At 41.3% G+C, this 15,800-nt stretch overlaps 1 protein-coding gene across 1 annotated transcript in view; it reads left to right on the top strand.

The window, feature by feature from the left end:
* The first annotated feature begins 4,593 nt into the window (after nucleotides 1-4,593).
* cpe (carboxypeptidase E) overlaps nucleotides 4,594-15,800 on the top strand; it is a 116,176-nt gene continuing 104,969 nt past the window's right edge. Inside the window, exon 1 of the mRNA XM_080192083.1 lies at nucleotides 4,594-4,980. Coding sequence (XP_080048209.1) covers nucleotides 4,695-4,980 — 286 coding nt within the window. The 5' untranslated portion in view covers nucleotides 4,594-4,694. The remainder of the gene's footprint in view (nucleotides 4,981-15,800) is intronic.

Raw genomic sequence — 15,800 nt, 5'->3', positions numbered from 1 at the left:
TGAAGCTCCAAACATGTGCAAGGGAAACTGTTCATTTTGTTTCAGCTAAACAAGTGGCCTAAATCACCAGAACCTTGTCCTGGGTTCCAAGGATCCAGACACCACTCTGCCTTGGAACTATATTGCTGTTCCTTCACTAACACTGGGTCAGAAACCTGGAATTTCCTCCCTAACAGAACTGTGGGTGTACCTACACCAGACGAACTGCAGCGGTTCAGGAAGGTGGTTCACCATCTCAATTCTGAATGGTAACAAATGCTGGGTCTGCCATCAATGTTTGCACTGCATGAAAGAATATTTTAAAATGCGCAACATAAAACAACAATGAATAATTATAAAGCTGTTCTATCAAGAAAATCCTGTGACTGCAAAGAGCCAGTTCCACTCATGCAGTGTGCATTGTCAACAGAAAGTGAGTGGCTTATATTGACATCTGCAATATTCAGTACTGAGTTCCATGTAATGGCAGATGTAATGACAATCATCTCCGTAATTATAATATTTTCAACAGATACTTAGGGTGGAAATTTGAACTGATGGGAAAAAAGGACAGGAGTGAAGTTGACTATGTTCCCAATCTGCTTCCCTCTCCCATCCGCCTGAAAGTTCAGTTGAGAGTGAGCAGGAAGTCTCGACCAACATATCTACAGGAAAAAGGTTTCAATAGGTCTAGCCTGTTATCAGCAAGGTTTCTGCGGGTCTTGATAATGCAAAAGATTGCATTCAAATAATTAATCGTTTAAAATATGCAATAACATTGAGAACAAAAATGAAAAATGATCAATGTTGCTTAAAGATTTTGGCTTCCACTTTCTTTTCTTCAAAAATGTTGTAGAGATATACAGCATGGAGACAGGGCTTTTGGCCCAACTCGTTCATGCTGACCATGTTTCCTAAACTGAACTAGTCCTATTTGCCTGATTTGGCCCATATCCCTCTAAGCCTTTCCCATCCAAGTACCTTCCAAATGTCTTTTAAATGTTGTAATTGTACTTGCCTCTATCACCTCCTCTGGCAACTGATTCCATATATGCACTACCCTCTGTGTGAAAAAGTTGCTCCTCAGGTCCCTTTTAAATCTTTCCCTTCTTACCTGAAACCAATGCCCCTAGTTCTGGACACCCTACTCTTAGGAATGGACCTTGCTGTTCACCTTATCTATGCCCCTCATGATTCTATAAACCCCTGTAAGATCATCCCCTCATCCTCCTACACTCCGGGGCAAAGATTCCAGCCTATCCAGCCTCTATTATAATTAAGATCTTCCAGCCAGGTAACATCCTTGTAAATACTTTTTGCACCCTTTCCAGTTTAATAACATCCTTCCTACGGCAGGGCTCCCAGAATTGTATGCAATACTCCAAAAAATAACTAACATGGGCAGAAGCAAATGTTACAGGATGTGTAATCAATGTGACTTCAGATTCTGCTCATTGATATTTTTAAACAATATCCACACATAAGACATCATTAGTAATTTACTGAAATTATCCTAAAATACAACTCTTAACAACTTAGTTCTTAGCAAAGTCTTGAAAATGTAATGTGCAATGTTATTTGTTCAAAATTATTTTCCGTGCACCAAATCATTAATTTTCTGTGATCTGGAAATAGGTTATTAATCAGGCTGGACCAATTAAAAATGTATTGCATATCATAAAGCATAATTCTTTCACATCCACATCTTCAAAGTCTAAATCAGATATTTCCGGGGAAATGCGTAAGATGACATTGATGGTGAGAATTTAACAGCTTGAAACACGCCACTGCCCTGAATAGAAGGAGCTTCCTACTTCTGGCAGTACTCTTCAAGGGACTGGCTCTGCTTGCTAGCACGCAAGACTGAATCATAGAATGGTTACAGTACAGAAGAAGACCATTCAGCCCGGCATGTCCATGCTGTCTCTCCACAAAAGCAATTCAGCTAGCCTTTAGAAGGGACAATAGAAAATCAGCCAGAATAGACAGGTCCTGTAGGGCAGGGAAAGGAAATTGCTTTGATGTCTGATACTATTCAAAATGTCTTGAAATGGTAAACCAGATCGAATCTCAGTGATAACATTGTATCATATCTCGATGTTTGTTTTACCAGAGCAAACTCAATGTATTATTAATCTATTAACTGCATTGTTTCGGACCAACAACAAACAATGTCACTTCTTGTTGTGCTATTATTTTCTCTGCTTCCTGAAAGTTGTCCAATCCCACTTCATATATACGTAGAATTGTTCAAGATGTTGAACAGCGTGCATGGGCAGCATGGTAGCAAGCTGCCTCACAGCGCCAGGAACCGATTCCTGGCATGGGTCACTATCTGTGCGGAATCTGTATGTGTCTGCGTGAGTTTCCTCCCACAATTTGAAAGACATGCTGGTTAGGTGCATTGGCCACACTAAATTCTCCTTCAGTGTACCTGAACAGGGGCTGTTGTGTGGCAGCTAGGGGACTTCCACAGTAACTTCATTGCATTGTTAATGTAAGCTGACTTGTGGCACTAATAAATAAACTTTAAAAAATTTTCTTCATGTTCAAGCTCAACTGAGCTTGATACCTTTCATGCTACTTTAATTACGATATTCAAATGATTGGTATTATCTGGAAGTATTGTCACAAGCAGATTTTATGTGTTTCCTTTCACTGCCTGTGAGAGGAGCATGTTTTCTTATCCACAGGATGAGAATCCCAATTAAATAATTTCCAGCAGTAATTTTTATTGCAGATTTAAATATAAATGAGGTTATTTAATATCACACACTTGCCCCAGAACTTAAAATGCAAACATTCGCTCACTTGCAGCATATACTCACATCCAGATTTGCATTTGATGTTCATAATGAATGAAGGAACAGGCCCGAAAGACTGAATGGCATATACTCCCTGCTCTATATTTTCTCTGTATATTTCTATGTATGTGTAAGTGGACACTGAAGTGCTGATAATGAGCTATGTGCCTCTGCTGACTGGGAAACTGGCACCATTCCCATTCATCCTCCAGCAAAATCACCAGGAGGTGGGAATGAGTCAGAGAGTTGCTGTGACGTGAGATTTGGTTTGGAGTTCCCTTCCCTCTTCCCTCTATAAGCCTTCCCTCCCCCACCCCACCCCTGCCACTTGTATGTCTGCTTACCTGGTAGGGGAGAGTCAATGATCAGGCAGGGGACGAGGCTAGCCCATTGTACTGGGGGGTGTGCTGATTGTGGTTTGCCCTGGATGATTAAGTTTATTTGTTAGTCTCATGAGTAGCCTTACATTAACACTGCAATTAAGTCATTGTGAAAATCCCCTGGTCGCCACACTCCGGCACCTACACAGGTACACTGAGGGAAAATTTAGAATGACCAATGCACTAACCAACATGTCTTTCAGACTGTGGGAGGACATCGTAGCACCCGGAGGAAACCCATGCAGACATGGGGAGAACATGCAGACTCCGTACAGACAGTGACCCAAGCTGCGAATTGAACCCAGCACCCTGATGCTGTGAGGCAACAGTGCTAACCACTGTTAATCACTGTTAACCAGCGTTAACCAGTGCTGGCCAATGAGGTTAAATTGAGGAGTTACCTAGTGCAATTTTTCAAAGTCATATCAGTCTTTCGGCCGAGATGAAGGGTGAGATTTTCTGACCACATTCGCCTCAAAGTTGAAAAATCCTGCCCGTGGTCAGGATTGCACGGTCCATGTCCCGCCCGCTACGACTCCTGTGGCAGGCAGGACAGGAGGATTCCTCACAATGTGTTAGGTCAAGCCTGGGAGGGGTGCAAGGCTTCATCTGTTAGTTTGGATCTTGTTTAATTGAGCCCTAGATGGGCTGTAGAGTCTTGTCAGCTTGGAACTGGTTTGTCCCTCATGCGAGGGCCAGGATTAGGCTTGATTTGAATTGGCTTTTTTGATTAGAAATAAAGTACTGAAAGGTATCAATAAAAAAAAGGTCTGTTACCTTGTCAGGATGGAACCAGGTCATAGGTTATTTCCTATTCACAGAATCTACTATGCAGAAGGAGGCCATTTGGCTCATCGAGTTTGGATAACAATCCTACCCAGGCCCTGCCCTATTCCCATAACCCCACATATTTACCATCCTTATTCCCCTGACGTTAAGGGGCAATATAGCACAGCCAACCTACCTAACCCGCACTGTGGGAGGAAATTGGAGCACCCGGGAGAAACCCGCGCAGACACTGGGAGAACGTGCAGACTCCACACAGACAGTGAGTGACCCGAGGCTGCAATCGAACCCAGATCCCTGAGTCTGTGAGGCAGCGGTGCTAACCACTGTGTCACCTCGGTGGTGATTTTATGGTTTTTTTCCCTCTGTGCTTGAATATGAGTCAGCTCTGATCTGTTAAATTCCTGATCATCCCTACTTTACCAGATGGTACGGTGGACGTCAGGGTTGTTTTTCTTACAGTAAAATGATAATAAAAATATTCCTTGGTTGCATTGATGTGTAGGAGAGTGCCTTGGTCACAGCATCCTGACAATAGAAAGGGACACAGTGATGTTATAGCAGCAGTGTGCAGTCAGAATGATCTCCGTTACCCTTGACAATGCCCTTTTAAAGCGTGTGTGTGTGTGAGCAGCTCCTCCCCTCTGCCGGGCTGTCACTTTATTCTCGCTGCTGCTGCTGCTTCTCGGGGCTCCATCCACTCGCCCGGCTCCTTGTTGAAGTGCCGCCAGCCCCGGCTCCAAAGATGACCCTGTGTCGCCTTCTCCTGACTTGCTCGGCACTGTGGGCAGCGGCAGCCTGGGCCAGGGCAGCGATGCCCGCCGCCACCCCGGCAGCCGGCGCCTCTCCCGACTGGCAGTCGCAGGGCATCCCGTTCGAGTACCACCGCTACCCGGAGCTGCGCGAAGCCCTGGTGGGCGTCTGGCTCCAGTGCCCCAGCATCAGCCGCATCTACACGGTGGGCAAGAGCTTCGAGGGACGGGAGCTACTGGTCATCGAGATGACAGACAATCCCGGGAAGCACGAACCGGGTAATTCATACACACATTAATCCCAAAGTCAGCTTCTAAATGAAACCAGCTTTAGGAGGGCATGATTGGGGGGGGGGGGGGGGGTGGAGGTGGGGGGGGGGGGAATGAAATAATAAAGGTCTTCTTGCAATAATGGGACTGGTAAATGAATGACCGTTCTCTTTCTTATTTTTGTCATTGAATTTCAAAGGCTTTCTTTTGTGTCGGGGTAAGCGGTATCTAAATATTGCAGAGTGGTTGCAATAAGGTGAAATGGAGGGGTTTACACAGCTTTGCTGTCTGCTCATTGTTGGGTCTATGTGGCTGCTTGCCTGGGAATATTGTTTTTTTATTATTATTAATGGGCGTGCTGTTTAATCTAATCACCCAGAAGTGTGTTATATTTTGCTGACTTTCTTAAAATAAAGGGTATGCTGTTTGATTTAATCACCCGGAAAGTGTTGTGTTATATTTTGCTGCTTATTTTTTTTAATGGGTGGATTGTTTAATCGAATCACCCTGAAGTGTGACATATTTTGCTGTTTTTTTATATAAAGGGTATGCTGTTTAATCACCCTGAATTGTTTTGTTATATTTTGGGAATGAACAGAATTTGGTGAGAGGGTAATAGTCGAATGGATGATACTGGGGAATTTCTTCCTTGTTTTAACTTGTCACCTACCTGGCAAACCATCCAAAAAAACCTGCATTCAAATCATGTCAGTCCAATTCCCTCTAACTATTCCGGTCATTTTTAATATATGTATAGTACATATATAATTTAGTTCTGCTTGTATTTAATGGGCCTGTGTACCTTCAGATCCCCCTCTCCAAAGATTAAATACAAGCGAGTGAAGGGCCTTCACTCCTCTCGCTCACCTTTTCCATTTTCAAATGGTTGCTGAATATTAACAGTCAGAGCTCGTAGTCCGCACGGATGGAACCAGGATGTGTTTTTAAAACAAATCATCTATAACAAAAATGTCTTGAGTCACGTCATGGGAGGGAGGAACATCATCGCAGGTTGGGCTGCTTCCAAGTTATAGAGACATGTGGATTGATGTATAATTAAACAGATCCCGCTGAAGTCGCGCCAGCTCCTTTCCCACTCTGGGTGACAATAATGTGAGAGCAGCCTGCAGTTGTCATGGAGACTGCTGCTACGCCTCCAGTTTGAGGGAAAAATTATTTTCAGATCAAGGTCGAGGTGGGGTACAATGCCTCATCTTGCCAGCTTGGGCCTTGTATGTCTCTCTTGTGGGGACCATGAATTGGATTCAATTTGAATTTGGCTTTTGGAGCACGCAAAGAGATGGATTCCGGTCTACCAGATCCAATCTGAGCACTGGCTTTGTAAATTTAAGAATGGAAGGACAAATTAAAAGGCAGATATGTTCTAATTCAGGAATGTGTCAGCATATTTCAAATAACTGAAATGTGCTTCCTGGTGAAAAATATTTAGATTTAAGGTAATGTTTATTTTATTCCTGTCCTAAGTAGACTTACATTAACACTGCAATGAAGCTACTGTGAAAATCCCCTAGTCTACACACTCTGCCTCTGTTTGGGCACGGTAAGGAAGAATTTAGCGTGGCCAATGCACCTAACCAAGCATGTCCTTTGGACTGTGGAGGGAAACCCATGCAGACATGGGGAGAATATGCAGCCTCCACAGACAGTGACCCAAGCTGGGAATCAAACTTGGGTCCCTGGTGTTGTGAGGCAGCAATGCTAACCACTGTGCTACCATGATGCCCTTACTGCGAAGACATGGAAAAAAAATACATCAGGTTAACATACGTTGAATGTGGCTGTGGTAGGGTCACAGTTGCATTGGAAACATTATTGTTTGGGGATGAGCTTGTTTTCTAAAGATGTTCACCAAATAGGTAACACAAGAAAATAATTATTTCAAGTTCAATTTTAAGGAATGATCACACTTTTTTAAAAAAAACCCATAGAATTCTCTGCAAATGCTCCAAATATCTCAGCCACAGAATGAAGGTTACCATCCCTGTGAGGCCATTAAGGTATTTCTGAAGGGGGCTAATGCAAAGATTATGTAATTTTTAACTAAAAGTTGAATATAAACGGGCAATTATTTCAGATGCCAGAATCCTAATTAACGTATTTCATTAACAATATTATATGAGCTTAAGTCCAGGTAATTGCACTGACATCTTTCAACATTGCACTGCTGTAATATAAATCACTGGCTGTGCATAAGGTTCCTTTCAGACTGGAAAGCAAAGTCACCTTTCTTAAAATAAAAGGAACATGACCTTTCAGAAGTAATTCATCTTAATAACTCTCTGAATAGAAACACATGCAGCCTTTATTGTGCTTGCTGTTTGGTGCCCATCAGTATGCACTGGGAATGGACATCTGATTCATGTTAATCATGTAGATTGAGGAATGTTTTTGCCTGTGTGGTGTTGTTAAAAGTGAAGTGAGCAACATTTTGGGTTTCATTAGTTTTGTTTGCATTGATGTACCGAGATTCTCTTTATTCATACAAACTGTATTTTGTGGGTCAATACCTTGTGCGTTCCCAAAAAATAGGTCTGTAGGTTAGCAGCAAACAGGGTGCATTAGCCATGCTAAATTCGTCTTCCGTATACCCGGACAGCTATTGGAGTCTGGCGACTATTTTTCACAGTAACTTTGTTTTAGTGTTAATGTAAGCCTACTTGTGACACTAATAAAATAAACTTTAACACTTCCTGCACAATACTGGCATCCACATGGTTCCATTATTCTTAAATGGCACCGAGAATAGCCAATGCATGAAAGAGGAGATGGATGGAAATTGTAACATAGGTCAAACAACTAGGGAAGTACTGCTGGAGTGTAACACATTGACAAACAACTGTTTATTGTTCAATAGCTGATTAGTAAAAGACTATGAATGAATAGGCTGAGGCCAGTACAATATGTATTTTGGATGCTGTCTTCCTTGTGCACATTGCTAAATATTGACTTTTCCATAACACAGTTGTACTTGTATACTGCTGGCTTCTTCAGCTTCCCTGATTTTAATCACCTCACCATTGTAGACTGTGACTACAGCTGCCTGGCACTAAACTCTGGAATTCGCTCCCTGCTTTCCTGCTTTAAGATGCTCCTTAAAATTGACTTCTATGACTAAGCTTTTGGTCATCTGAGCTTCTGTAGCTCGATGCTCCTGCGAAGCACCATTTTATTATGTTCAAAGGTTCTACATAAGCACACGTTATTTGTTAGTGAGCGCTTTATTCTTGACGCAAGATACTGTAGCAACTTGAATAATGATTTGTCTGCAAACATGAAACTGTTTGTTTCTCAACTACACATTTACCATGTTAACCAAAATTGTTCAGGTGTCATGGGTCATGTACTTGTGTAAAATTGTTCTGTTGCCACAATGTATTAACACCTGTAATTAATTTGTTAGCAACGTAATACCAGTCTTGTTCAGTCTGCTTGCTGTCTCCTCCACTGCACATATTATTCCATGAAAACAACTGAGGCAGGCAAGCTAGAAATGAGGATATTAACTCATTAACCATCTTGTTAGAAATTTTAGCCAGTACAATGTCAGTTCCCAAAGGTTTATAGGAAAATAGGGGCACCATTTTCTTGGAGAGGTTAAAGGTCTCTTAGAACACTTGCCATGTCACTGAGTAAGGACACATATGCGAAGGAGATTTGTGAGTCAAGTTCATAATGGCCTTCAACATTAAGCCCAGAAATATAAAACAAGTACTATCAAGTTGTGTGCATGCCTGTGTGTAAAATGAATCTTCTATAATTTTAATTGTGTGGTGCAAATTTATTATTGATCGGAAAGAGCAATGGAAGTGAAATGCATCTTGAAAGGGCGTGTAAAATGAGTGAAGGCAAATCAGCAGACAGAAAGAACATGTACATGCATTGCTCATTGCACATCACTCAACAAAATAAGTGACAGCCATTTACTGATTCATTTCCCAGGTCAATGTCTTGACCAACTGGGTCAAGTTGCCTGCCTTAAATTTCAAACACTGCTTGGCAGTTATCTGTCAGTTGCCATCAACTGGTGCAATCACAATAGCAATGTCTCTACCAATCAGGATGTGCAGATGCCGGTGTTGGACTGGGGTGGACATGATGAGAGGTCACACAATACCAGGTTATATTCCACTTCACTTGATGGAGGAGCAGTGCTCCGAAACCTTGTGATTTCAAATAAACCTGTTGGACTATAGCCTGGTATTGTGTGACCCCTCATCTTGTCTACTAATCAGTCTACATTAACAGTTCTGTGGGTGTAACTACATCCCAGGTACTGCAATATATAAAGAAGGCAGCAAAGCACCACCTTCTCAAAGGCAATTAAGTGTGAACAATGAATGCTGCCTTAGCCATCGGTTTAATGAATAAAAAGAACTTGCTAACCAAAGAGCATCCTCTTCTCATATAGTATGAATTGTTGTTTTCCCCTTATACTAGTATTTTTGAGAAGTGTCCTGATGAGTGCAACTCAAAAAGATTTGACATGCTTCTTTTTATTCAGTAATACTCCAGTTCTGTATTAGTGTACAGTATTGTGTACAGATAGTTTACCTTTGTTAATTTTACCCATCAATTGAGCAGCTTGTTCTGCTCAGTTTTGCTGCTTAACATTCTCGTAAGTACTGAATTGTTGCTTCTGACATGACTGAAGCCCTGTTACTGTCCTTACCAATATCTTTTGGTATGCACAGTAGCTGCTTGATAGTTTTTTTTAACTAAAAGGTAGCTGAATTAAAGACAAGAGAACTAACTTTCATTGATATAACATGTCATCAATCCTCAGCATGGCCCAAAATGTTTAGAATTAATGGATTGCTTTTAAAGTGCACTTACGGTTGTTCTGTAGGCTTTTGCAGCTCTCAGTTTGTGTGCAAAAAGGTTCCCTCAACAAACTAAACAAGAGAATCCTGGGTGCAAAATTAATTTTTTAAAATTCATTCATGGAACATGGGTGAATCTGGCTGGTCAGCATTTATTGCCCATCCCTAGGTACCCTTGAACTGAATGGCTTACTAGGCCATTTCAGAGGGCACTTGACAATCAACCACATTGCTGTGACTTTGGAATCACACTTAGGCCAGACTAGGCAAAGCTGGCAGAATTCATTCTCTAAAGGGCATTAGTGATGGGTTTTCCCGACAATTGTTTCATGGCCATCTCAATTACAGATTTTTATTATTGAATTCAAATTCCACCATCTGCTGGGGCAAGATTCGAACCAGCGCCCCCAGGACATTAGTTGATTTTCTGGATTAATAGTCTCGCAATAATACCACTAGGTCATTGCCTCCCTATGCATATAGGTAGCATTGTTTTTAAGCTACCTGATGTCTCCCAGCAGAGGAGTGGGGCATTTGGATGCATCCGCTCAGTCACAGAATATGTGCGATCTTGATGTTACTGATGTTAGTGGGCTGATGCAACACAAGGATACCAAAATTGCCCTCTGAACAAGGGCAACTAGGAATAGGCAATAAATGCTGGCCAGCCAGTGATGCCCATGTCCCATGAATGAATAAAAAAAATTGGACAAGGTGGTGTCTTCCTTATTTACTTTTGAAGTATGAAATGTCACAAAGCAGGTTAGTCTTTGGCTTGGAGATATTTAAAGGGCCACTCAACAAATTACAGCTAAGAGGCTTTGACTGACTTATACTCAGGCAGCTGAAAATACTGGTGAGTTGTTGAAGAAAATTTGGGATATTTTCCTGACCAAGGAAAGGGAGAAAATATTGTGCAAATGTGATATGAAAAGGTTTTCTCTCACACAACAAGTGATTTGGGTCCGAAGTACACTGCCTGGAAGTATGGTGGAGGCAGGTTCAATCGAAGCATTCACAAGAACATTAGTTGATTGCTTTAATGAGCAGGGATACTGAGAAAAGGCAGGGAGATGGCACTAAGTTATGGTGCTGGTTTGTGTCTGCACTGGCTTTCCAATGGGCCGGATGGCCTCCATTTGTACTGTAACAATTCTGTGATTTTGTAAAGGGTTGGGGTGTGGTAGTTCCAGTGCTACTTGCCCTGCTATATAGGCAGAGAGGGGAAACTCCAGAGAGGAGTAGGAGCACCTTCATTTGAAAGCCCCACCTGAGATGGTCTTTTAGGAGCAGCTTTCCAATGTTGGAATGAACCACGAGTATAATACCTCAGGAGGCTTTGCTTCACTGAGAAAATGGTGATGGAACTGTGACAAGACCAGAAGCCACAAACCAGCATGGGGACCATCCACCCAGTGGACGGGAAGGTCACCACCACCCCTTCCAGCAAACAGTTCCTTTCATGTAAGAATACACAACCTCGGCAACGTGTTGCTTTTCATCATGAATAGAAGTATCTGGCAGGTGACAGAGGCTCTCGAACAGGAGAGAGAACTTCATTCTCTTCAGGGTCAAGCTGCTTGGTTTAAATTTCAAACAATGCCCAGCAGTTATCTGTCAATCGCTATCAACCAATGTGTTCTCCATGGCAATGCCTGTACCAGTCAGCGTCCACCCTGGCAGCACTATGGGTTTGCCTACAGAGACTAGTGGTTTAAGAAGGCAGTTCATCACCTTTTCAAGGGCAATTAGGGATGGATAGTGAATATTGGCCTAGCCAGCGATGCCCACATCCCTTGAATGAATAAAAAAAGCTTGGCAACGCATTAGCATTCTCTTCTTGTACAGTATGAATTGTTTTCCCTTTTATATGAGTATTTTTGCAAAATATCCAGATAAGCACATTCCCTTCACCATTGGCAGGAAGTAACAGGTGAACGAGCATTTGGGTTTGCCAGGAAATCTGGCTTCCCAATGATGCAGGGTGCCACTGAGTGCAAGCACATGTCTATGGGAAGCAATGCCACTCTGTCAATGCGCAATTGGTGGCAGTGCACAAGGAATTCATCTTGGTGAATGCCCACTATCCTGGCAGCATCCACAAAGCTTTCATCCTACAACAATCAGCACTTTTTATTGTGTAAGGGCGCCCTAGACAAAACAACAAGAAAGATGATCGACAACAAAGAATACCATCTCCTCACATGGCTCATGATCCCCTTTCGCTATTCCATTATGCAAGATCAGAGGAGCTTCAAAGCCACAAAGCCATCTTGGAGCATGCTAACATAGAGATATCATTGCTTCCACTGCTCTGAGGGATCTTTACTTCCACATTCTTAGTGGCGAGCTGCGACCACCACGACCTTGCAATTCTGTGGGCCCAGCCACTAGTTGCTGGAATCTGGAACCACCAGGGAAGGAAGAAGAGGAAACCACATTCACCAAGCGCAACAGGGTGGAGTGAGAAGGATTGTGAGGTTTCACTGGAGGTTAAAGTAACTTCCCAACCCCCTAATATGGACTCTATTTCTGAACAGTATATTCATCTCAGACTCACATGACAAAGTTCCCTCTGCCAATATCACTTCATAAAGTAAAAGCAAAATACTGCAAATACCAGAAATCTGAAATAAAAACAGAAAATACTGGAAAAATGCAGCAAGTCTGGCCACATCTGAGCAGATAGAGAGAAACAAAGTTAACGTTTTGAGTCCATGTGACCCTTTAACTCAATAAATGTTAACAGTAAAAACATTCACTCAACTCAGCAAGACATCTAGAATCATAAGTTCTCCTACAGAACTGTGTGGCACAGTGGTTAGCACAGCTACCTCACAGTGCTAGCGACCCAAGTTCAATTCCAGCCTTGGGTGACGGTGTGGAGTTTGCACTTTCTCCCCTTGGCTGTGTAGGTTTCCTCCGGGTGCTCCAGTTTCCTTCCATAGTTCAAAGATGTGTAGGTTACATAGATTGGCCGTGATAAATTGCTTCTTAGTGTCCCAGGATGCATAGGTTAGATATATTAGTAGGACCATAGACCATTACAGGCCTTTTGACCCTTCTTGGGTGTGCTGAACCATTTTTCTGCCTAGTCCAGACCTGCATCTGGACCATAACCCTCCATACCCCTCTCATCCATGTACCTGTCCAAGTTTTTCTTAGTAGGGTAAATACATGGGGTTACAGAGATGGGGCCTGGGTGGGATGCTCTGTTTCAGTGTCAATGCAGATTCAGTGGGTGAAATGGCTTTCTCCTATACTGTTGGGATTCTATGAAAATACTACCTCAATGGTTGCTGCAAAGCTTTCACTGTTAGAGACTGCAGATGGTCCCATTTATCTGAGAAATAGATGGATGGACAAATTTTCCAGCTTGATCACCTTGATTTTAACTGGTGAAAATTGCTTTTTAATAGTGCAATTTGAGGGAAGAATGTTGGCTATGCGATGGCTGAACTTTTTTTTTCCAAATAGTATTATTACATAGAACATTCGACCCAACTACTCAGTTATATTTTGTATGTAAATAATTTCTCTTCTTGCTTCATCTCCATCATCTTATTCTTTCAGAATCTTTCTACTAAATAATTCTACTGAATAATTTCCTTTGTAAAGCATCAAAGCTGTTTGCCTCCACCATTTCCTGTGATAGCAATTTCTACACTCTAACCACTCTCTGAATAAATACATTTCTTCTTATTTTCCTATTGTATTTATAAGTGACTATGTTTACATTTGGCTCTCTGCTACATGGAACTCATCCCTCCATATTTAGCCCTTTCACAATTTACAAAGACCTTTATCAGGTCACCTCCTAAGTCCTTTTTCTAAGAAAAATGCCCAGCCTGACTTCTTATTCTGAATAACTATAATCCCTCATTCCTGAAACCAATCTTATAAATATTTTCTTTGCATTTTCTTCAATGCTTTTCTGTCATTTGGTGTCATTTCAGTCATCCTGTCAGACGATCTTTTAAATTCCCAAAGCATTAGATGGGGGGTGGAGGGGTGGCTTTGGTTTAACACTTTATCTGGAAAATAGCACTTACAGTGTCCTTACATCATCTTTAAATTTTGGTTTCTCTGGTACTCGATTAATTCATGAGTTGTAATATTATTACGCTCACAAAGAGCGATAAGACCACTATAATCTATATTAGCATATATCCCTGCAAAGCATGTGAAATCAGGCTTTTAACATTTTTAATTGCCATATCGAGAGAATGCTTCTCATCATTTGAGATCTGCAGTCTTATTTCTTATTTGTATTGTTTCTTTCTTGGTGATTTGGTCTGCATACTGTTGCAGTTTTTATTTCTCTAGGAAGTATTTAACTCCACATTTGCTTCATTGTTTCTTTGGCACTGCTTGTCAGCACAGTTTTTTGGCAGAGTTAAATTTTCTATTAAGGAATTCATTAGCCAGTGTTATTCTTGCTCTGAAATTAAAGTTGTCTATCAATGAAATGAATTCCAAACTGTGCAGCAGCACCTCATCAAAGTGATTTTCATTAGGAAACAAAAATTGTTTTGTGTGCTTTAAATTTGTGTTTAAACTTTAGAACTTAGAGTCTCACAAGACTAACATTTCACACTCACGTATGTAAAGGATTTGCCTGCCAGAAAATTTATAGGGGCACAATGTTCTGGAGAAATGTGGCCAAATGCAGTTAGTTTCTTAATTACAACACTGACTGCAATTCAAAGTACCTCACTGGTTGTGAATGTTCTCTATTCATTTTTAAATGCATGTTTAAATATTTCTTTCTTTCTCTCTTGGTAGTAATTAAGAAACCGCTTCTTCTGGTCTTCACTTTTTGCCAATAACAGAGTCAGCTGGCACACTGCATGGTGGTATCACTGTGACCTTTGTCTAAACCAAACAATATAGTATTAAGTTCTTATTTCTTGTACATTTTACTGTTCATATGATCTTCTCTTTGATCAAGATCATTATATTGTTCCATGGACTTGCTCCAGTCTGCCCTGACTGATAGGACTAGACAGACGCTGAGATTCACCTTGCTCATTTTGTGCTGTTTGGGAGGCTGCTACTTTAAGTATCATAATGGGAAGCTTTGTCATGTGAACTTGGGATATATTGCTTAGAATATCAGAGAACCTTTGTTATATTATTGAGTGGACAAAATCCTTCCACTCTGAATTGTATCTGTGAACTTACTTCCTATACATCCAAAATGAAGACAGCTCTCTATCAAAACAATAAAGTAGAAGATGGAGGAAAGTTAGACACTGGCAATCATTATGCCTTTCAATCAATAATAGGTAAATGATCACCAATTTTGAGACACCATTCATTCTTAATTTCACTAATGGTTGAGATTGTTTATTTGAACTGGCTTGGAAAAGTACAGCACTTGGTGAAATGTATTAAAGGGATTGGATTTATTAGGCAGAGTTTCAGTGAGTGTCTCCCAATTGTCAGCTTAGTAGAAGGTTGGTGGAAACACCTGAGAAAGGGCATAAACAATTTTACACAATTTTATGAGTTTTGACAGAACTTGTAAAAATGTGCATTAATAAATGATGGCTACACAGATTTGTCAAAGTCAAATTGTTTACGAAATAATAGAGAGGACTGTGAAACAAGTGTGGTGGATGTTGGGATTTGAGAAGGTGTTTGATAAAGTACTACTCAATAGACTTGTTGGAAACAATGAAGTCAATGGGGTTAAAGGTGAATGAGCTGCTGTAATATAAAAACGGCTGAGAGACAGAAAACAGGGTGGTAGTGAATGGTTGCTTTTTAAACTGGAGAGATGTACACTGTACTGTCTCCCAGTGCCAGTTTCAGAACCCCACTGCTCTTTTTCATGTATAGTAATGACATAAATTTCGGTATGGGGACATAATTTCAAAGTTTGTGGAAGACACAAAGCTTTGAACTGTGGCAACAAGGGGATAAGCTTAATAGCAGACTTCAGGAGGACATAAGAACGTAGGAATTTGGAACAGAAGTAGGTAG

This window comes from Carcharhinus amblyrhynchos, chromosome 1 (genome assembly GCF_965287045.1).
Source record: "Carcharhinus amblyrhynchos chromosome 1, sCarAmb.v2.hapA, whole genome shotgun sequence".
NCBI lineage: Eukaryota > Metazoa > Chordata > Chondrichthyes > Carcharhiniformes > Carcharhinidae > Carcharhinus > Carcharhinus amblyrhynchos.
Note: the sequence above shows the minus strand (reverse complement) of the source record. Positions and strands in the feature narration are given on the sequence as shown.